Source organism: Lontra canadensis, unplaced genomic scaffold, assembly GCF_010015895.1.
Source record: "Lontra canadensis isolate GAN:19392208 unplaced genomic scaffold, GSC_riverotter_1.0 scaffold63, whole genome shotgun sequence".
Classification (NCBI taxonomy): domain Eukaryota; kingdom Metazoa; phylum Chordata; class Mammalia; order Carnivora; family Mustelidae; genus Lontra; species Lontra canadensis.
This window is the reverse complement of record NW_022631057.1, coordinates 4,313,422-4,328,408: the sequence shown is the minus strand read 5'-3', so window position 1 is coordinate 4,328,408 and position 14,987 is coordinate 4,313,422. Positions and strand designations below refer to the sequence as shown.

Below are 14,987 nucleotides of genomic sequence, written 5' to 3'. Positions count from 1 at the left end.
TTTTTTGTGTGTGTTTCAGGTGGATATTTCCATTAATTTAGATCAGTTAAAAGAAGAAATTGACTTTTTAAAACACACACAGAGTATGAAGAAAACAATGTCTGCACGATCTTGTCATTCTGATGCTATTCTCAATAAGAAAAAAGACAAAAGAAATAGTGGTTCCTTTCAACAATATAGTGAAAGCATAAAGCTGTTGATGGAGTGGGTAAATGCTGTTTGTGCTTTCTATAATAAAAAAGTAAGTTTCTTTGTTTTTGTTTAAGCTCACTGTCTTTAAGTACATTTTGGTTAAAGTCAGACTTTATTCATAAAATATTTTGTTGCATTTCTTAAATAATGTAGTTTATATATAAGCAAACTTTTCCTCAAATGAGTGAGGGTGTTTTCACATACTGTATTTTATCTAATCTAAGATGTCACCAGTTGTATAATGCACAATTTTTTAATGTATTACTAAGAAAGAAAAAATGCCTTAGGCAGCAGTCGCAGTAGGAGACATTTGTCAGATCAGGGGCACCTAAGGATTACACCCCTATTTTAAAGGTAAATGCAAATAAACTCACCATGCTTCTAGAAGTGGATGATAGAGAACCTGACCACTGGCTACAAGGGAGAGGAAAAAAATCTAAGTTGAGTGTTTTGTAATCATTTATTAGATTAATACTATATTTCTGTACCCTTAATGAAGTATACTCTTAAATGTAAATATGTGAAAATGAATAAAATATCTGGTAAAGAATATGAAGCCAGAAAAATGATAGAGTTCATGTTACTAAATATAGTAAACTGTTATACCTTGAACAGTATGGTTAGTAGAAAATTTGTCAGATACATGGATAATCTTCTACGTTTTAACTAAATACTAGAGAGCTATGGAAGGCTTTAGGGGAGCATGTGTTCCATACCTTTGTCTTAACTTCTCATGTTGCTGGCAATCCTTGGCATTCCTGGGCTTGTGGATCCCTTACTCCAGTTTCTGCCTCTGTCCTCATATAGCATCTTCCTGTATGTTTGTCTCTGTGTGTCTCTCCATATAAGGATACCAGACATTGGATTTAGAATCTACCCTACTCCACTGTGAAAATTAAACCTGCAGTGGCCCTATATCCAAATAATGTGATATTTTGAGATTCTAGGAAGGACATGAATTTTTTGAGGGACTCTATTTCTCCTAGCACAATAAAATTCTATTTTTAAAAGAGTGTTTTATCATTGGTAATTTGGCTATAAATAAGGTATTAATTATTCTAGGCACTATTAGCCACTAATGTGATTTTCCTAAATATTAAAAGGAAATATACACTACAAAACCATTAATATCTATATTACTGTCCAATATAGTTAATCATTTTCCTGCTATTTCCAATCAGGTGGAGAATTTTACAGTATCTTTCTCAGATGGCCGTGTATTATGTTACCTGATCCATCACTACCATCCTTACTATGTGCCTTTTGATGCTATATGTCAGCGGACTACTCAGACTGTAGAATGCACACAGACTGGCTCAGTGGTGTTAAATTCATCATCTGAATCTGACGGAAGTTCTCTGGATTTGTCTTTTAAAGCATTTGATCATGGTTAGTCCCTTTTGGCTGATTGGCTTTTCAAGTTTTTTCTTTGTCACATCAGATTTTTGACTGGTGCTGTCTAATCTCTTTTTTATTTGCATAGTAGAAAACACTTCAGAACTGTACAAAGAACTTCTAGAAAATGAAAAGAAAAATTTTCAGTTGGTCAGGTCTGCAGTTAGAGACCTTGGTGGAATACCTGCTATGATTAATCACTCGGATATGTCCAATACAATTCCTGACGGAAAGGTAAGTGTTCTTCAACTAGCAAGAGTCTCAGCAGGTGACAGTAAGATGCGTATTCTCTGGCCAACTTCTGTTTCCATCTCTTCTGTTTTCCTTTAGGTGGTTATCACTTATTTGTCATTTCTTTGTGCAAGGCTTTTGGATCTTTGTAAAGAAGCAAGAGCTGCTAGACTTATACAGACAACTTGGAGAAAATACAGACTAAAAACAGATCTAAAACGCCATCAGGTACTCCCCCAAAATGAAAACACTGCAATGTGAATTGTACTTCACAAAATACCAGTTGATTGAGTTTCGTTATGATTTTTACAGTTTACTGATATGTGAAGTTATTGACCTAATTTTAATAATTGTTTGTGTTTTGAGTTAGGGATGGGTATTTCTCCCTAAGCCTTGGTGTTTCTTTTACTGGATGTCTTCCAGGCACTGTTCCCTCACTTGCTCTGGCGGAAGTAGAATAACTTACACCCTTTGTAAATTTACAAAAGTAAACTGAGGATACCTGACTCAGCTCTTTTCTCCTTCATGGAATCTAACCTAAACCTTCCTGGAATCTAAACTATCTCTGGGAGCAGTTTTCCATGAATTTTTTCATGTGGTGTTCTGGGAGTCTTGATCTTGGTCCTGGAGAGTGCCCCTGGAGTCTGGGTGTCTGTCTGATTTTGTAGTGCAGTTAGCCAGCTCATTTTGTTTGTCTGAAACTGTTTTCCAGTGTATCCTTTATTAGTTTAAAAGTGGAGGGACGCCTGGGTGGCGCAGTTGGTTAAGCATCTGCCTTTGGTTCAGGTCATGATCCTCGGGTCCTGGGATCAAACCTGCTCTGTGGGGGAGCCTGCTTCTCCCTCTCCCTCTGCCTGCCACTCCCCCTGCTTGTGCTCTTTCTCTCTCTGTCAAATAAAATCTTAAAAAAGAAAAAATTTTTAAGTGGAATTTGGTTTCTATTGTTTTATTTATTGTTTGGGATCTGGGCACAGGGATAGTGATGTTATTTGTCATTTCCCTTTTTGACCCCAACAGTACAAAATTTTATGTTAATGTAAGCTTTTTTTTTTTTTTTTAATTCTGAGAAAAATGTAATTTTTAACCAACTGTGAAATGATCTCCTTGGTCAAGTTAAACAAACTATTTTAATCCTTTTTTCTCCCTACCCCTTCCACTAATGATCTTATATTCACTTATTTGGAAAATCAAATAAAATAAGCAGCTATGTTTGATAAACTTATCATGTATTTCAGAAATAATTTTTTATACTGCTTTTTTATATACTTTATACTGCTCCTCAATTTTAAGTTACTGTGCATTTATGGTAGAGTTCTTAATAACTCTATAAAACAGCTACATTCTGGCAAGTCTTAAACATACCGTATTTTGTCGTAGTTTGTCAGACTCGGAAATAACACAGTAATTGAAATAATTTGCTGTTACCCCACTCAAACTCCTAGTAGTAACTTTTGGGAAACAGGCAGTGGCTTATACTCACAACTGGTCTTTTCTGCTACCATATCTATTCTTTGTGCCTTCTTTTGCCCCTTATCTTCTTAGAATCTGCCTCCTTGCCCACATATGCCTTAGAGGATAACTTTGTACTCTGGAAGCTTTTGGAGAATTGCTTTAGGAGAGTTTTCAGCAAAGACTCTTTCCTGGCTGGTCCTCAAATTATTTCACTCATTCTGTTTATATGACATTAAATGAGAGAGTAAAAATCCCATGAAACAGATATTTATCAGAATTGGGGGGCTGGTAAATGAAATCTGCTTTATTTTCTGCTCAAGATGACCTTATACTAATAAGATATAAACTACAAAGATTTCCTAGCTGTTTGCTGGTGAGATCCCTTTTCATAATTTACGAAGTAGAAAGTTCCCTGTTTTTTAAAGACAACTGCTTCTATCCTTTCTCCAGGTGACCAGGCTCCCTCTCTTATACAATTACACTAATATCCAATTACATGTTTTTGTTTGCTATTTGGAACATTAAGCAGTAGGTTCCCTATATATTGTCGTAGAAATATTATAATCTAATAAACATATAAAAATTACCATGGATAGCTAATTTTTCAGGTATTATATTTTACTTCCATCTCATTGTTATAATTCACATAAACTATCCATTGAGAAAAGACTGGCTCAAGTTTTTGTAGTGATAAGTGAAAATTGACTAATGGCCCAATTCCTAATGAATGAGGTAGGATTATCCAAGGGTACCCTGACACATTCGTTCTTCTGTCAAAGAGTAGGCATAAACTGTAAAGCAAAGTGAATCCCTGTATGTGGCCCATACACAAGGTAAAATAAAACAAGCTTGTTAGCTTAGCAATAGCATAAGATTAAAAATGATAACATGCAGTCTAATTTAGCAAAGAAGCAGTGACTTAACCAGCATTGGAATTTTTACCATCAGTTTATAAATTTTTCAAACCGTTGCTAGTTTGGATTTATCTATTTTCCATCTGTAGCTTCTCTATTGTCACATAAAATTGTTCCATTTTAGTTTGCTTGAGATTGAGATGATCTACAAACTTACCTTAGCCCACTGTATCTAGGAGTGCCCCTTGCCTTGGAACTTTTGACTGAAATGCAACTTTTGACTTTTTTTTTAAGCTAATAGGAAATGCTTATTTTTAACCCAGTTTTTGTTTAATTGTGGTAAAGAACACATCATAAAACTTACTATCTTAACTCTTTTTAAAGTGTACAGTTCAGTAGTGTGAACTATATTTACATCACTATGAAACAAATCTCCAGAAATTTTTTAACTTGTAGAACTGAAATTGTGCTCCTTAAATTGTGGCTGGGTGGAGGGATGGTTTTAATTTGGATATCTATAGTCTTTTTTTTTTTTTTAAGATTTTATTTATTCATTTGGTAGATAAGAGATCACAAGTAGGCAGAGAAGCAGGTAGAGAGAGAGAAAGAAGCAAGCTTTCTGCTGAGCAGAGAGCCCAATGCAGGGCTCGATCCCAGTACCCTAGGATCACGACCTGAGCTGAAGGCAGAGGCTTTAACCCACTGAGCCACCCAGGCGCCTGACAGATATCCATAGTCTTAAAGGCCATATGCTCTACAGGGGTACAGACAGTGGTTAGATCACTTAATCAATTTGTTGGACATAATTCTAGCCAAATTTTAGAATTGTCTAGTCTTTTTCCACTTAGGAGTGATGTAATATATGACTCTCACCATTTCTTAGTATTTGTTTCAATCCATTAACTACATTTTTCCTTTCTTAGAGTGGCTGTTTGATCCCTTCCATAGTTGAATGTGTTCCCATACTGTGCAGTTTCCACCCATAGATCTCAATGCCTGATTATAATTAATTAATAATTAGAATCTAATGTCTATATAGAGCCCATCCTTGGATAGTGAGCTGTTCCAGATAGCTACATAAAGTTATAAGTAACTATAAATTTATAGCTACATGCTATAAATTGTTCTTTCCACCACAGGGAATAATTTATATTCTAGTTTCCAATTCAGGTAATTGAAATGATAAATCTGGCCTTGAGGGTGTGGCAAAGTGATTGCTTCGTTCGAAGACTGGTTATCCGCCCAGTAGACTGACAGTCTACTTGACTTCTCTGTCTCAGTTTCCCCATAATCATAAAAGTGGTACCTGTTCATCTGTTCTTATGGTTGTGTGAGATTTACATGAAGCATTCATGAAGTGCTTAGAATGGTGCCTGATGCCTAGTAAGTATTTGACCTATGTTGTTTTTGCTAGTACTTCATCATTAGAAGTAACAGAAATAGAGGTATATAGGGTATCAGCCTGTGGTGCTCCCAGGGCAGGTAGTTCTTTTTCGGCCACTTAAGCTATCAAGCAGTCCTGCTAACACTTCCCATAACCTGATATTCTGTCATCTTGATTGTCTATGCCTTAAAACCATAAAGTATTCTGTGCTAAAAGTAAATATTTTGCTGCTTTTCCCTTTTTGTTAATTTCTTTGTTCGAGTTGTTACAAAGCAAGACTACCTTATACTGTAAGGCATTTTGTTTATTTTAGGACCTCCTTTTTTCTTTTTTATTTCCTTCTGTGGTCCACCGCTTTTTTCAAAATCAAACATGAATTCTCTGGGCTATAATCTGAGAAACATACTTCATTCATTCATTCATTCATTCATTCATTCATTTTAAAAGATTTTATTTCTTTATTTGACACAGAGAGACAGCGAGAGAGCGAACACAACCAGGGGGAGTAGGAGAGGGAAAAGTAGGCTTCCTGTTGATCCCTGGACCCCGGGACCATGACCTGAGCCGAAGGCAGGAACTTAATGACTGAGCCACCCAGGCACCCTGAAACATACCACATTTAAATAGCCTTTATATTGATTATTGAGATGATATATCAAACATGCCTGTGATCTTTATTTTAGGATTATAGCCTTGGGAACTTTTGTTCCATTATATAAATATATATATGCATTTCCACCTATCAGACCTTTCAATATTCCTGGAAGTATCTATTTTCCAAAGATGAGCATATCTTAAGTTGGGGGGATGTTTTATTTTCAGGATCAGTTTGATTAATATTTAATAGATGATTTTCTTACAAACTTAAGTAATTAAGCTTTTTTTTTTTTTTAAGATTTTTGTTTATTTATTTGACAGACAGAGATCACAAGTAGGCAGAGAGGCAGGCAGAGAGAGAGAGGAGGAAGCAGGCTCCCCGCTTGAGCAGAGAGCCCGATGTGGGGCTCGATTCCAGGACCCTGAGATCATGACCTGAGCCAAAGGCAGAGGCTTTAACCCACTGAGCCACCCAGGTGCCCCAGTAATTAAGCTTTTGATTCATCTTTGCTTTTTTTTTTTTAGGAGCGAGACAAAGCTGCAAGAATTATTCAATCAGCTGTAATCAATTTCCTGAGTAAACAACGATTGAAGAAGGAGATTAATGCAGCATCAACCATTCAGAAATACTGGCGAAGACTCTTAGCACAGAGAAAATTATTAATGTTAAAAAAGGAAAAACTAGAAAAAGTTCAAAATGAATCAGCATCAGTTATTCAGGTATAGTATCCTGGGTTTTGGAATTTAAAAAAGTTTTAATGACTTTTTTTTAAGATTTCATTTATTTATTTGACAGAGAGAGAGAGAGATCACAAGTAGGCAGAGAGACAGGCAGAGAGAGAGAGGGGGAAGCAGGCTCCCCACTGAGCAGAGAGCCTGATGTGGGGCTCGATTCCAGGACCCTGAGACCGTGATCTGAGCTGAAGGCAGAGGCTTAACCATTGAGCCACTCAGACACACCTTTTAATGACATTTTTAAGGAAGAAAGTAAAATATGATAAAGTTTTCAATTATATTTTAGGCTTTCAATTTTTTCTGGTACTTGAACAAATATTTAATATCTTCCTACTACCTCTAAAACTCTTTGCTATATTCAGCATAACTCTCAAACAAATTGAAATACCTCCTTTTCTCTGAAGTCTAATTCTTTACCTCTTCTGTCTTCTTTGTTTTATAGTAGGGATTTACAGTCTTATGCTCCATGGGACATGCTGACATACTGTATCATTTTACTTTGTATATCCACACACTCAACCAAGCTCTTCGTTTAATCTCCACTGTGGGTTCTGGAACTTATTTTGGGATAAATGTGTGCATGTTTTCTTCTGTAGCCCATTTAGTTGGCATATAACAAAATATCACCTATAATCTATAGAATACCTATGTTAGTTTTCTACTTAGTAAAAAAAATTGAACATCTCTACATAGCAGACAAATTCTTTATACGTTTTTGATATTAGGTTCTGTTTTAATAACAGCAGAGGTGTACTATTTAAATTTGCGCTATGTAAGTGTCATTGAAGCTTCACCTCATAATTTTATCTGTCTTATAAATTTAGAAATTTTTGTGTCTGGCTACTACTATTGATAAGTGAAAGATTCTGATTTAATAAATTCTTTTTTTTTTAACTTTTTTTAATGTGAAATATTACACATGGAAAATGGCACAGAACACAAATGTAAAGCCCAATAGTTTTTCACAAAGTTAATACCCACTTAACCACTACTAGGTCAAGAAATAGAATATTGTCAGCTTCTCAGAAGCCATTTCACAATCCATTAAGTCCTTTACCCCTGCCCATAACCATTATTCTAATATATGCCATTTTTCTAGACATCTTCTCTAAACACTATAATTTTGTCTTGCCTGTTATTTGAATTTTATGTAGGTGGGTTCAAACCATGTAAATTCTTTTATTCTACGTTATTAAATTTGTGAGAGTTATCAGCGTTGAGTGTCACTGTGATTTAACTTTCAGTCTATAATATTCTGTAATTTACTTATCTTTTCTATTGTTGATGGACATTTGGCTTTCCAGTTCTGAGTCATTATGAGTAATGAATGCTTCCATGAATGTTCCTTCTGGTGTGAAATGTATTCACTCTGTTTGATATATACATGAGTACTATTGTTTGGTTTTTGAGTGTATAGATTTCAGTTTTCGTAGATAGTGCCAAAAAGTTTATAAAGCGACTATAGCACACACCAGCTGTTTAAGAGCAATCATGTAACTCCATTTTCAGGTAAATAAATACTTGGAAATTGTCTTTTTAATTTTAGCCATTCTAGTGGTTGTGTAGTAGTATCCTGGAGTAGTTTTAATTTTCCTTTTCTTGATAATTAATGATATTGGACACCTTTTTAAACTGGAAATCTTCTCTTGTGAAGCGCTATTTCAAGTCTTTTCAGTTTTTCATTTTGATTGTTTGCCTTCTTATGGATTTGTAAGACATGTTGAATATTCTGGTTATTAGAATTTTGTTGGATTTGGGTGTTTAAATACCTTCTCCTTGACTGTGGTTTACTGTTTTATGAAATGAAAATTCTTAATTTTCTATGATGGTTAGTGTTTTTTTGTGTACCATCACCCAAGGCCTTTTGAAGATACTCTTCTACATTATATTCTAAAAGCTTTAGTGTATTATCTTTCACATTTAGATCTCTCCTGATTTGTGTTACAGAACTTTTTTTTTTAAATGGATATACAGTTGTTTCAGTCGTTTTACTGAAACAACCATCCTTGCCTTATTACTGTGCCACCTTTAGCATACATCAAAAATTCTTATATCTGTGCTTCTGTTCCTATCTGTGCTTTTTTTCTGTTCTCTTGGTTTATTTTTTCTTTCTTTGGGCCTTGTATTCTGACTTTATGTGAAATCTGGATATCTAGTAGATAAGTCCTCCTTCTTCATTTTTTTTTAAAGAAGTTTTTAGTTATTATTTTTTTAAGATTTTATTTATTTACTTATTTGACAGAGACAGACAGCGAGAGAGGGAATACAAGCAAGAGGAGTGGGAGAGGGAGAAGCAGGCTTCCCAGTGAGCAGGGAGCAGATGTAGGGCTTGATCCCAGGACCCTGAAATCATGACCTGAGCCGAAGGCAGATGCTTAATGACTGAGCCACCTGGATGCCCCAAGTTTTTAGTTATTTTAATTCTCTGCATTTTCATACATATTTAGAATCTGAAGTTGAAAAGTGTTAGAATTTGAGATTTAATAAATACTGAACGTGGTATCTATTCCCTATTTATTTTGTTCTTGTTTAAATGTCTCCTAACTTGGTTTTATGATTTGATGCAAGAGGTCTATCTATATGATACATTTTTAAAAATTTAGTTTAAAAAACATTAAATTTTTTTTTTAATTTTATTTATTCATTTGACAGACAGAGATCACAAGTAGGCAGAGAGACAGGCAGAGAGAGAGGAGGAAGCAGGCTCCCTGCTGAGCAGAGAGCCCGATGCGGGACTCGATCCCAGGACCCTGGGATCATGACCTGAGCCGAAGGCAGAGGCTTTAACCCACTGAGCCACCCAGGTGCCCCAAAAAACATTAAAATTTTAATTTTTAAATTAGCACTCAGTAAAATAGACCTTTTTTGATGTGCTGTTCCATAAAGTTAAACACATGTACATATTTGTGTAATCACTATCTCAGTCAGGTTACAGAACAGTTCATCACCCAGAAAAACTTTTGGGTGCTGTATGTTGTCATTCCTCCAGCTACACTCAGCTCCATGTGACCATAACTCTGTTCTCTGTTACCATAGTTTGACCTTTTTGAGAATGTCACCTAAATGGAGCCATATAGTATGTAACCTTTTGAGATTCACGTTTTTTCACTGAGTGTAGTAATGCCTTTGAGACTCCATTAAGTTGTTGCATATATGAATAGTTTGTTTTCATTGCTGAGTAGTATTCTGTTGTATGGAGGTACCACAATTTAATTTTTTTTTTAAATATTTTATTATTTATTTGACAGAGAGAGAGAGATCACAAGTAGGCAGAGAGGCAGGCAGAGAGATAGTGGGGAAGCAGCATTCCTGCCGAGCAGAGAGCCCGATGCGGGGCTTGATCCCAGGACCCTGAAACCATGACCTGAACTGAAGGTAGAGGCTTAGCCCACTGAGCCACCCAGGTGCCCCCCACAATTTGATTTTACATTAACCTGTTGAAAGATATTTGTGTTGTTCCCAGTTTTAGATAATTTCATTTCTTTTTTTTTTTTAAAGGTTTTATTTATTTATTTGACACAGAAAGAGAGATCACAAGTAAGCAGAGAGGCAGGCAGAGATAGAAGGGAAAGCAGACTCCCTGCTGAGCAGAGAGCCAGATGCTGTGCTTGATCCTAGGACCCTGAGATCATGACCTGAGCCAAAGGCAGAGGCTTAACCCACTGAACCACCCAGTGCCCCGGTAATTTCATTTCTTTAAGGTAAATATTTATGAGTGGGATTGCTGGGCATTTAGTAAGTGTATGTTTAACTTTATAAGATACTGGCAAACTGGTTTCTAGAGTGGCTCTACCACTTTTCATTCCAACCCTAGTGCATACGAGTTCTCATTGCACCACATCTTCCAACACTATGATGTCAATGTTTTTTAGCCATTGTTTTAGATGTGTAGTGGTATCTAATCTTGGTTTTATTTTTCATTTCCCTAATCACAAATGACGTATATGTTTTCAAGTGCTTGATTGTCTTCAGGATATCTTATTTGTGAAGTGTCTGTTGAAATCTTTTGCTTATTATTGTAATTGAATTGTTTATCTCATTGAGGTTTGAGAGTTTTGAGAGTTCGTTCCATATTCTGGAGACAAATTCTTTGTCAGTGTTTTGCAACTATTTTCTCCTAATCTTTTACAGGAAGTTTGCTGATCCCTAGTCTTGGTGAATGTTCTGCATACTTAAAAAGAATGTATATTCTGTTGTTGTTGGGTAAAGTGTTCTGTAAATGTTAAATCTGTTTGTTTGGTGTTATTTAGTTCTTTTATATCCTGACTAATTTTCTGTTTGCTCTCTCAGTAAAAGAATAGTGTGTAAATCTCTCAGCTGTAATGGAATATGTGTTTCTTCTTTCAGTTCTTTTCATTTTGTCATCATGTATATTGACACTCTGTAGTTAGGCACATTTGAGATGGTTCTATTTTTTTGGTGAGGTGGGTCTTTTATCATTATGTAATGTTCTTTTTTTATCTCTCATAGTTTTCTTTGCTCTGAAGTCTACCTCGCTGGCTGTAATTTAATTACCCCAGCTTGGTTGTGGACTTCACAACCATCTGCAGGATATTTTTTTTTCTTTCCTTTTACTTGTTAATTACTTACATGATTATGTATGACATGAAGTCTAGACAGCATTTCGTTGTTGTTTTTTTTTTTTTTCATGTATCTTTGTCTTTTGATTGGTGGTTTAGACTATATTTTAAACATTTATTGATATTTGTGAATTTAGGTCTATCCTTTTATTGTTTCTGAATGTTTCCATTCTTTCATTCTTCCCTTTCCCCTTTCCTGGCTTTTCAATTCTTTGAACGCTTGATAGTGTTACACTTTAGTCTATTTTCTTTCTGATTGTTTCCCTTTGGACAGGTTTTTATTGTTTGTTTTGTCTTTTGGTGATTGCTCTAGGGGTTATAGTATATGTAACTTTTAATATACTTAGAATTAATATTTTATTACTTTAAGTTGAATATAGAAAGCCTACCACTATCTAAGTCCCTCTGTGCCCTGTCTCCCACTTTATGTTTAGTTATCTTGTTTACTACATCTATATGCAATTAAAATCACATCAGAGAATGTTAATTTTTGCTTAATCATAATAAATATTTTAAACAATACATGAGAATAATATTCTATGCTGTTAATGCAGATGTTTATCATTTCTGTTGCTTGGCTTTATTTTTCTGTAGTACATTTTTTACAACTTATAAACCCACAGTGATACATTATTATTAACAAAGGTCCATAGTTCAATTAGGGTTCACTTTTTGTGTGGTGTCATTACATGTGTTTGATCAAAATCCTGCCCTGAAAATCCTGTGTACTCCACCTAATCATCCCTTACCCCTCCTCACAATTCCTGGCAAACCCTGATTTTTTTTTTACTGTCTCCGTAGTTGTTGTTTTGTTGTTGTTTTTTTTTTCCCCCAGAATGTCCTGTAGTTTGAATCCATCAGTATGTAGCCTTTTCAGATTGGTTTCTCTCCCTTAGCAATATACATTTAAGTTGCTTTAATGTGTTTTTTGGGCTTGATAACTTACTTGTTTTTATCATTGAATAACATTCCAATGTAGGATTTACTTCAGGATTTTTTTTTTTTTTATCCATTTACCTATTGAAGGTTATCTTGGTTGCTTCTGATTTTTGGCAGTTATGAAGAAAGGTATTATAAACATCTGTGTACAGATGTTTTTTTCTGTGGACTGTTTTCAGCCTCTTTGATAGGTACCTTGGCGTGGAATTGCCTGATCATATGATAAAACTAAGTTTGTGAGAAACTGTCAAACTGTCTTTCACAGTAGCTGTATCATTTTGCATTCCCACCAGCAATGAATGAGACTTCGTGTTGCTCTCCTTCCTGGCCAGCATTTGGTGTGCGGTGTTTTAGATTTTAGCCATTCTAATAGATGTATATTGGCATCACGTTGTTCTTGTTTGCAATTCCCTAATGCTGTATGATGTTGAGCATCTTTTCATATGCTTATTTACCATCTGTATATCTTCTTTTATGATGTGTTCAGATCTTTTGCCAATTTTTTAATTCTTACTGTCCATTTTTTATTTTCTTGTGGAGTTTTAAATGTTCTTTGTTTAAAGGATTTGGATACAAATCCTTTATCAGATATGTATTTTGCAAATATTTTCTCCTATTCTGTGGCTTATCTTTTTGTTCTGTTAACAGTTTTTCACAGAGCAGAATTTTTTAATTTTAATGAAACCGGAGATCAGTTTTTTTTCTTTCATGGATTATACTTTTGGCATTATATCTAAAAATCCATTGCCAAACCCAGAGTCCCTCAGATATTCTGTTGTTATCTTCTAGACGTTGTTCTGTGATTTTACATTGTACATTTAGATCTATGATTTATTTTGGTTAATTTTTGTGAAAGGTAAAGAGTCAGTGTTGAGATTCATTTTTTTCTTATGTTTGTCTGCTTATTCCAGTGTCATTTTTTGAAACCAAACAAAATTATCCTTTGTGTACTCACTTGGGTTGTTCTTTTGCTAAAGATCAATTGACTGTGTTGCATGGGTATACTTCTGGACTCCCTATTCTGTTCTAGTGACCTATTTGTCTATTAATTTGCCGATACCACACTGTCTCAAATAGTATAGTTTTTTTTTTTTAAGATTTTATTTATTTATTTGACAGAGAAAGAGATGACAAGTATATAGAGAGGCAGGCAGAGAGAGAGGGAAGCAGGCTCCCTGCTGAGCAGAGAGCCCGATGCGGGGCTGGACCCCAGGACCCTGAGACCATGACCTGAGCTGAAGGCAGAGACTTAACCCACTGAGCCACTCAGGCGCCCCTCGAATACTATAGTTTTATATTAAGTTTTGAAGTTGGATACTGTTGGTCCTCCAGCTTTCTTTCCCTTTAATATTATGTTTGCCAGTCTGGGTCTTTTGCCTCTCCATTTAACTTTAGAATCAGTTTGCTTGTATCCACAGAGTAACTAGGCAAGATTTTGATTGAGATTGCACTGAATTTATAGACTAAGTTGGGAATAACTGTCAGCATTGAGTCTTCTACCAATGAACGTGATCTCTCTCCATTTAATTAGATCTTCTTTGATTTCTTTCATTAGTTTCATAGTTTTCCTCAGACAAATCCTGTGTATATTTAGGTGTATTTTGAAGTGGGTTTTTTTGTTTGTTTTTTGTTTGTTTGTTTGTTTGTTGCTACTAATACTAATACTAATATGCTACAAATTTGCTCTTATTGTTTGTTAGTTCCAGGAGTTTTTTTGGTCCTTTCTTTGGATTGTCTACATAGATGATCAGGTCACCTGTGGACAAAGAAAGATTTATTATTTTTGTCTTTTGTATACCTTTTATATCCTTTTCTTACTACATTAGCCAGGACTTGTAGTAGATGTTGAATAGGAATGGTGTGGGTACCTCCTTTTGTTATTCCAGATCTTAAGGGAAAAGCATCTAGTTTCTCACCATTAAGTTTGATGTTAGCTGTAGGTTTGAATACATGTTCTTGATCATATTGAAAAAGTTCCTCTCTATTTTTAGTTTGTTGAGATATTTCTTTCTTAAATCATTTTTCTTTTTCAACCTAGATTCTTTGTATTGATCTTCAAGTATGTTGATTGTTTTATCATCTTTTTTCTGCTATTGAGCCATTCCAGTGAGTTTTTTTTTTTTATTTTGGTTATTGTGTTTTTCAGTTCTAATATTTTCATTTGGTTCTTATTTGTATCTTTGATGTTTTTACTGAGACTTTCTATTCTTCCATCAGTTTCAACTTTTGGAACATTTTTACATCTGCTGTTTTAAAGTCTTTGTCAGGTAATTCCAATGTCTAGGTCATCTCCATTGGCATCTATCGATCGTCTTTTCCCATGGAAGTTGACGTTTTCATTCTGTTTTTATGCCAAGTAATTTTTAATTACATCTTGAATATTTTGAATGTTATGTGAATGTTGCTATTTTAGTTTTATGAGATGATCTGCCATGCTGGGTTCAGGCCACAACTTCTTATCAGCCTTCCATGGGTACGGCTTCAACATGAGTTCCTTTTTTAAAGCGTTTACAGTGATACTTGTATCAGTCCCATGTGTATGTCATTGAGTGACCAGTTTGGGATCTAGATGGTAATGATCATTACTCAAAGGCTAGTCTGCTTAATGGTACACAGCTTAATGGTGAA

The 14,987-nt window shown here is 35.1% G+C and overlaps 1 protein-coding gene across 3 annotated transcripts in view; it reads left to right on the top strand.

The window, feature by feature from the left end:
• ASPM (assembly factor for spindle microtubules) overlaps positions 1-14,987 on the top strand; it is a 66,166-nt gene that overhangs the window by 26,516 nt on the left and 24,663 nt on the right. For 2 of the 3 annotated variants that reach the window (XM_032878187.1, XM_032878185.1), the window contains exons 13-17: positions 20-241; positions 1,374-1,581; positions 1,676-1,821; positions 1,918-2,046; positions 6,631-6,825. In XM_032878187.1, the coding sequence (XP_032734078.1) occupies positions 20-241; positions 1,374-1,581; positions 1,676-1,821; positions 1,918-2,046; positions 6,631-6,825 (900 nt within the window). The remainder of the gene's footprint in view (positions 1-19; positions 242-1,373; positions 1,582-1,675; positions 1,822-1,917; positions 2,047-6,630; positions 6,826-14,987) is intronic. The other variant, XM_032878186.1, reaches the window with a different exon arrangement.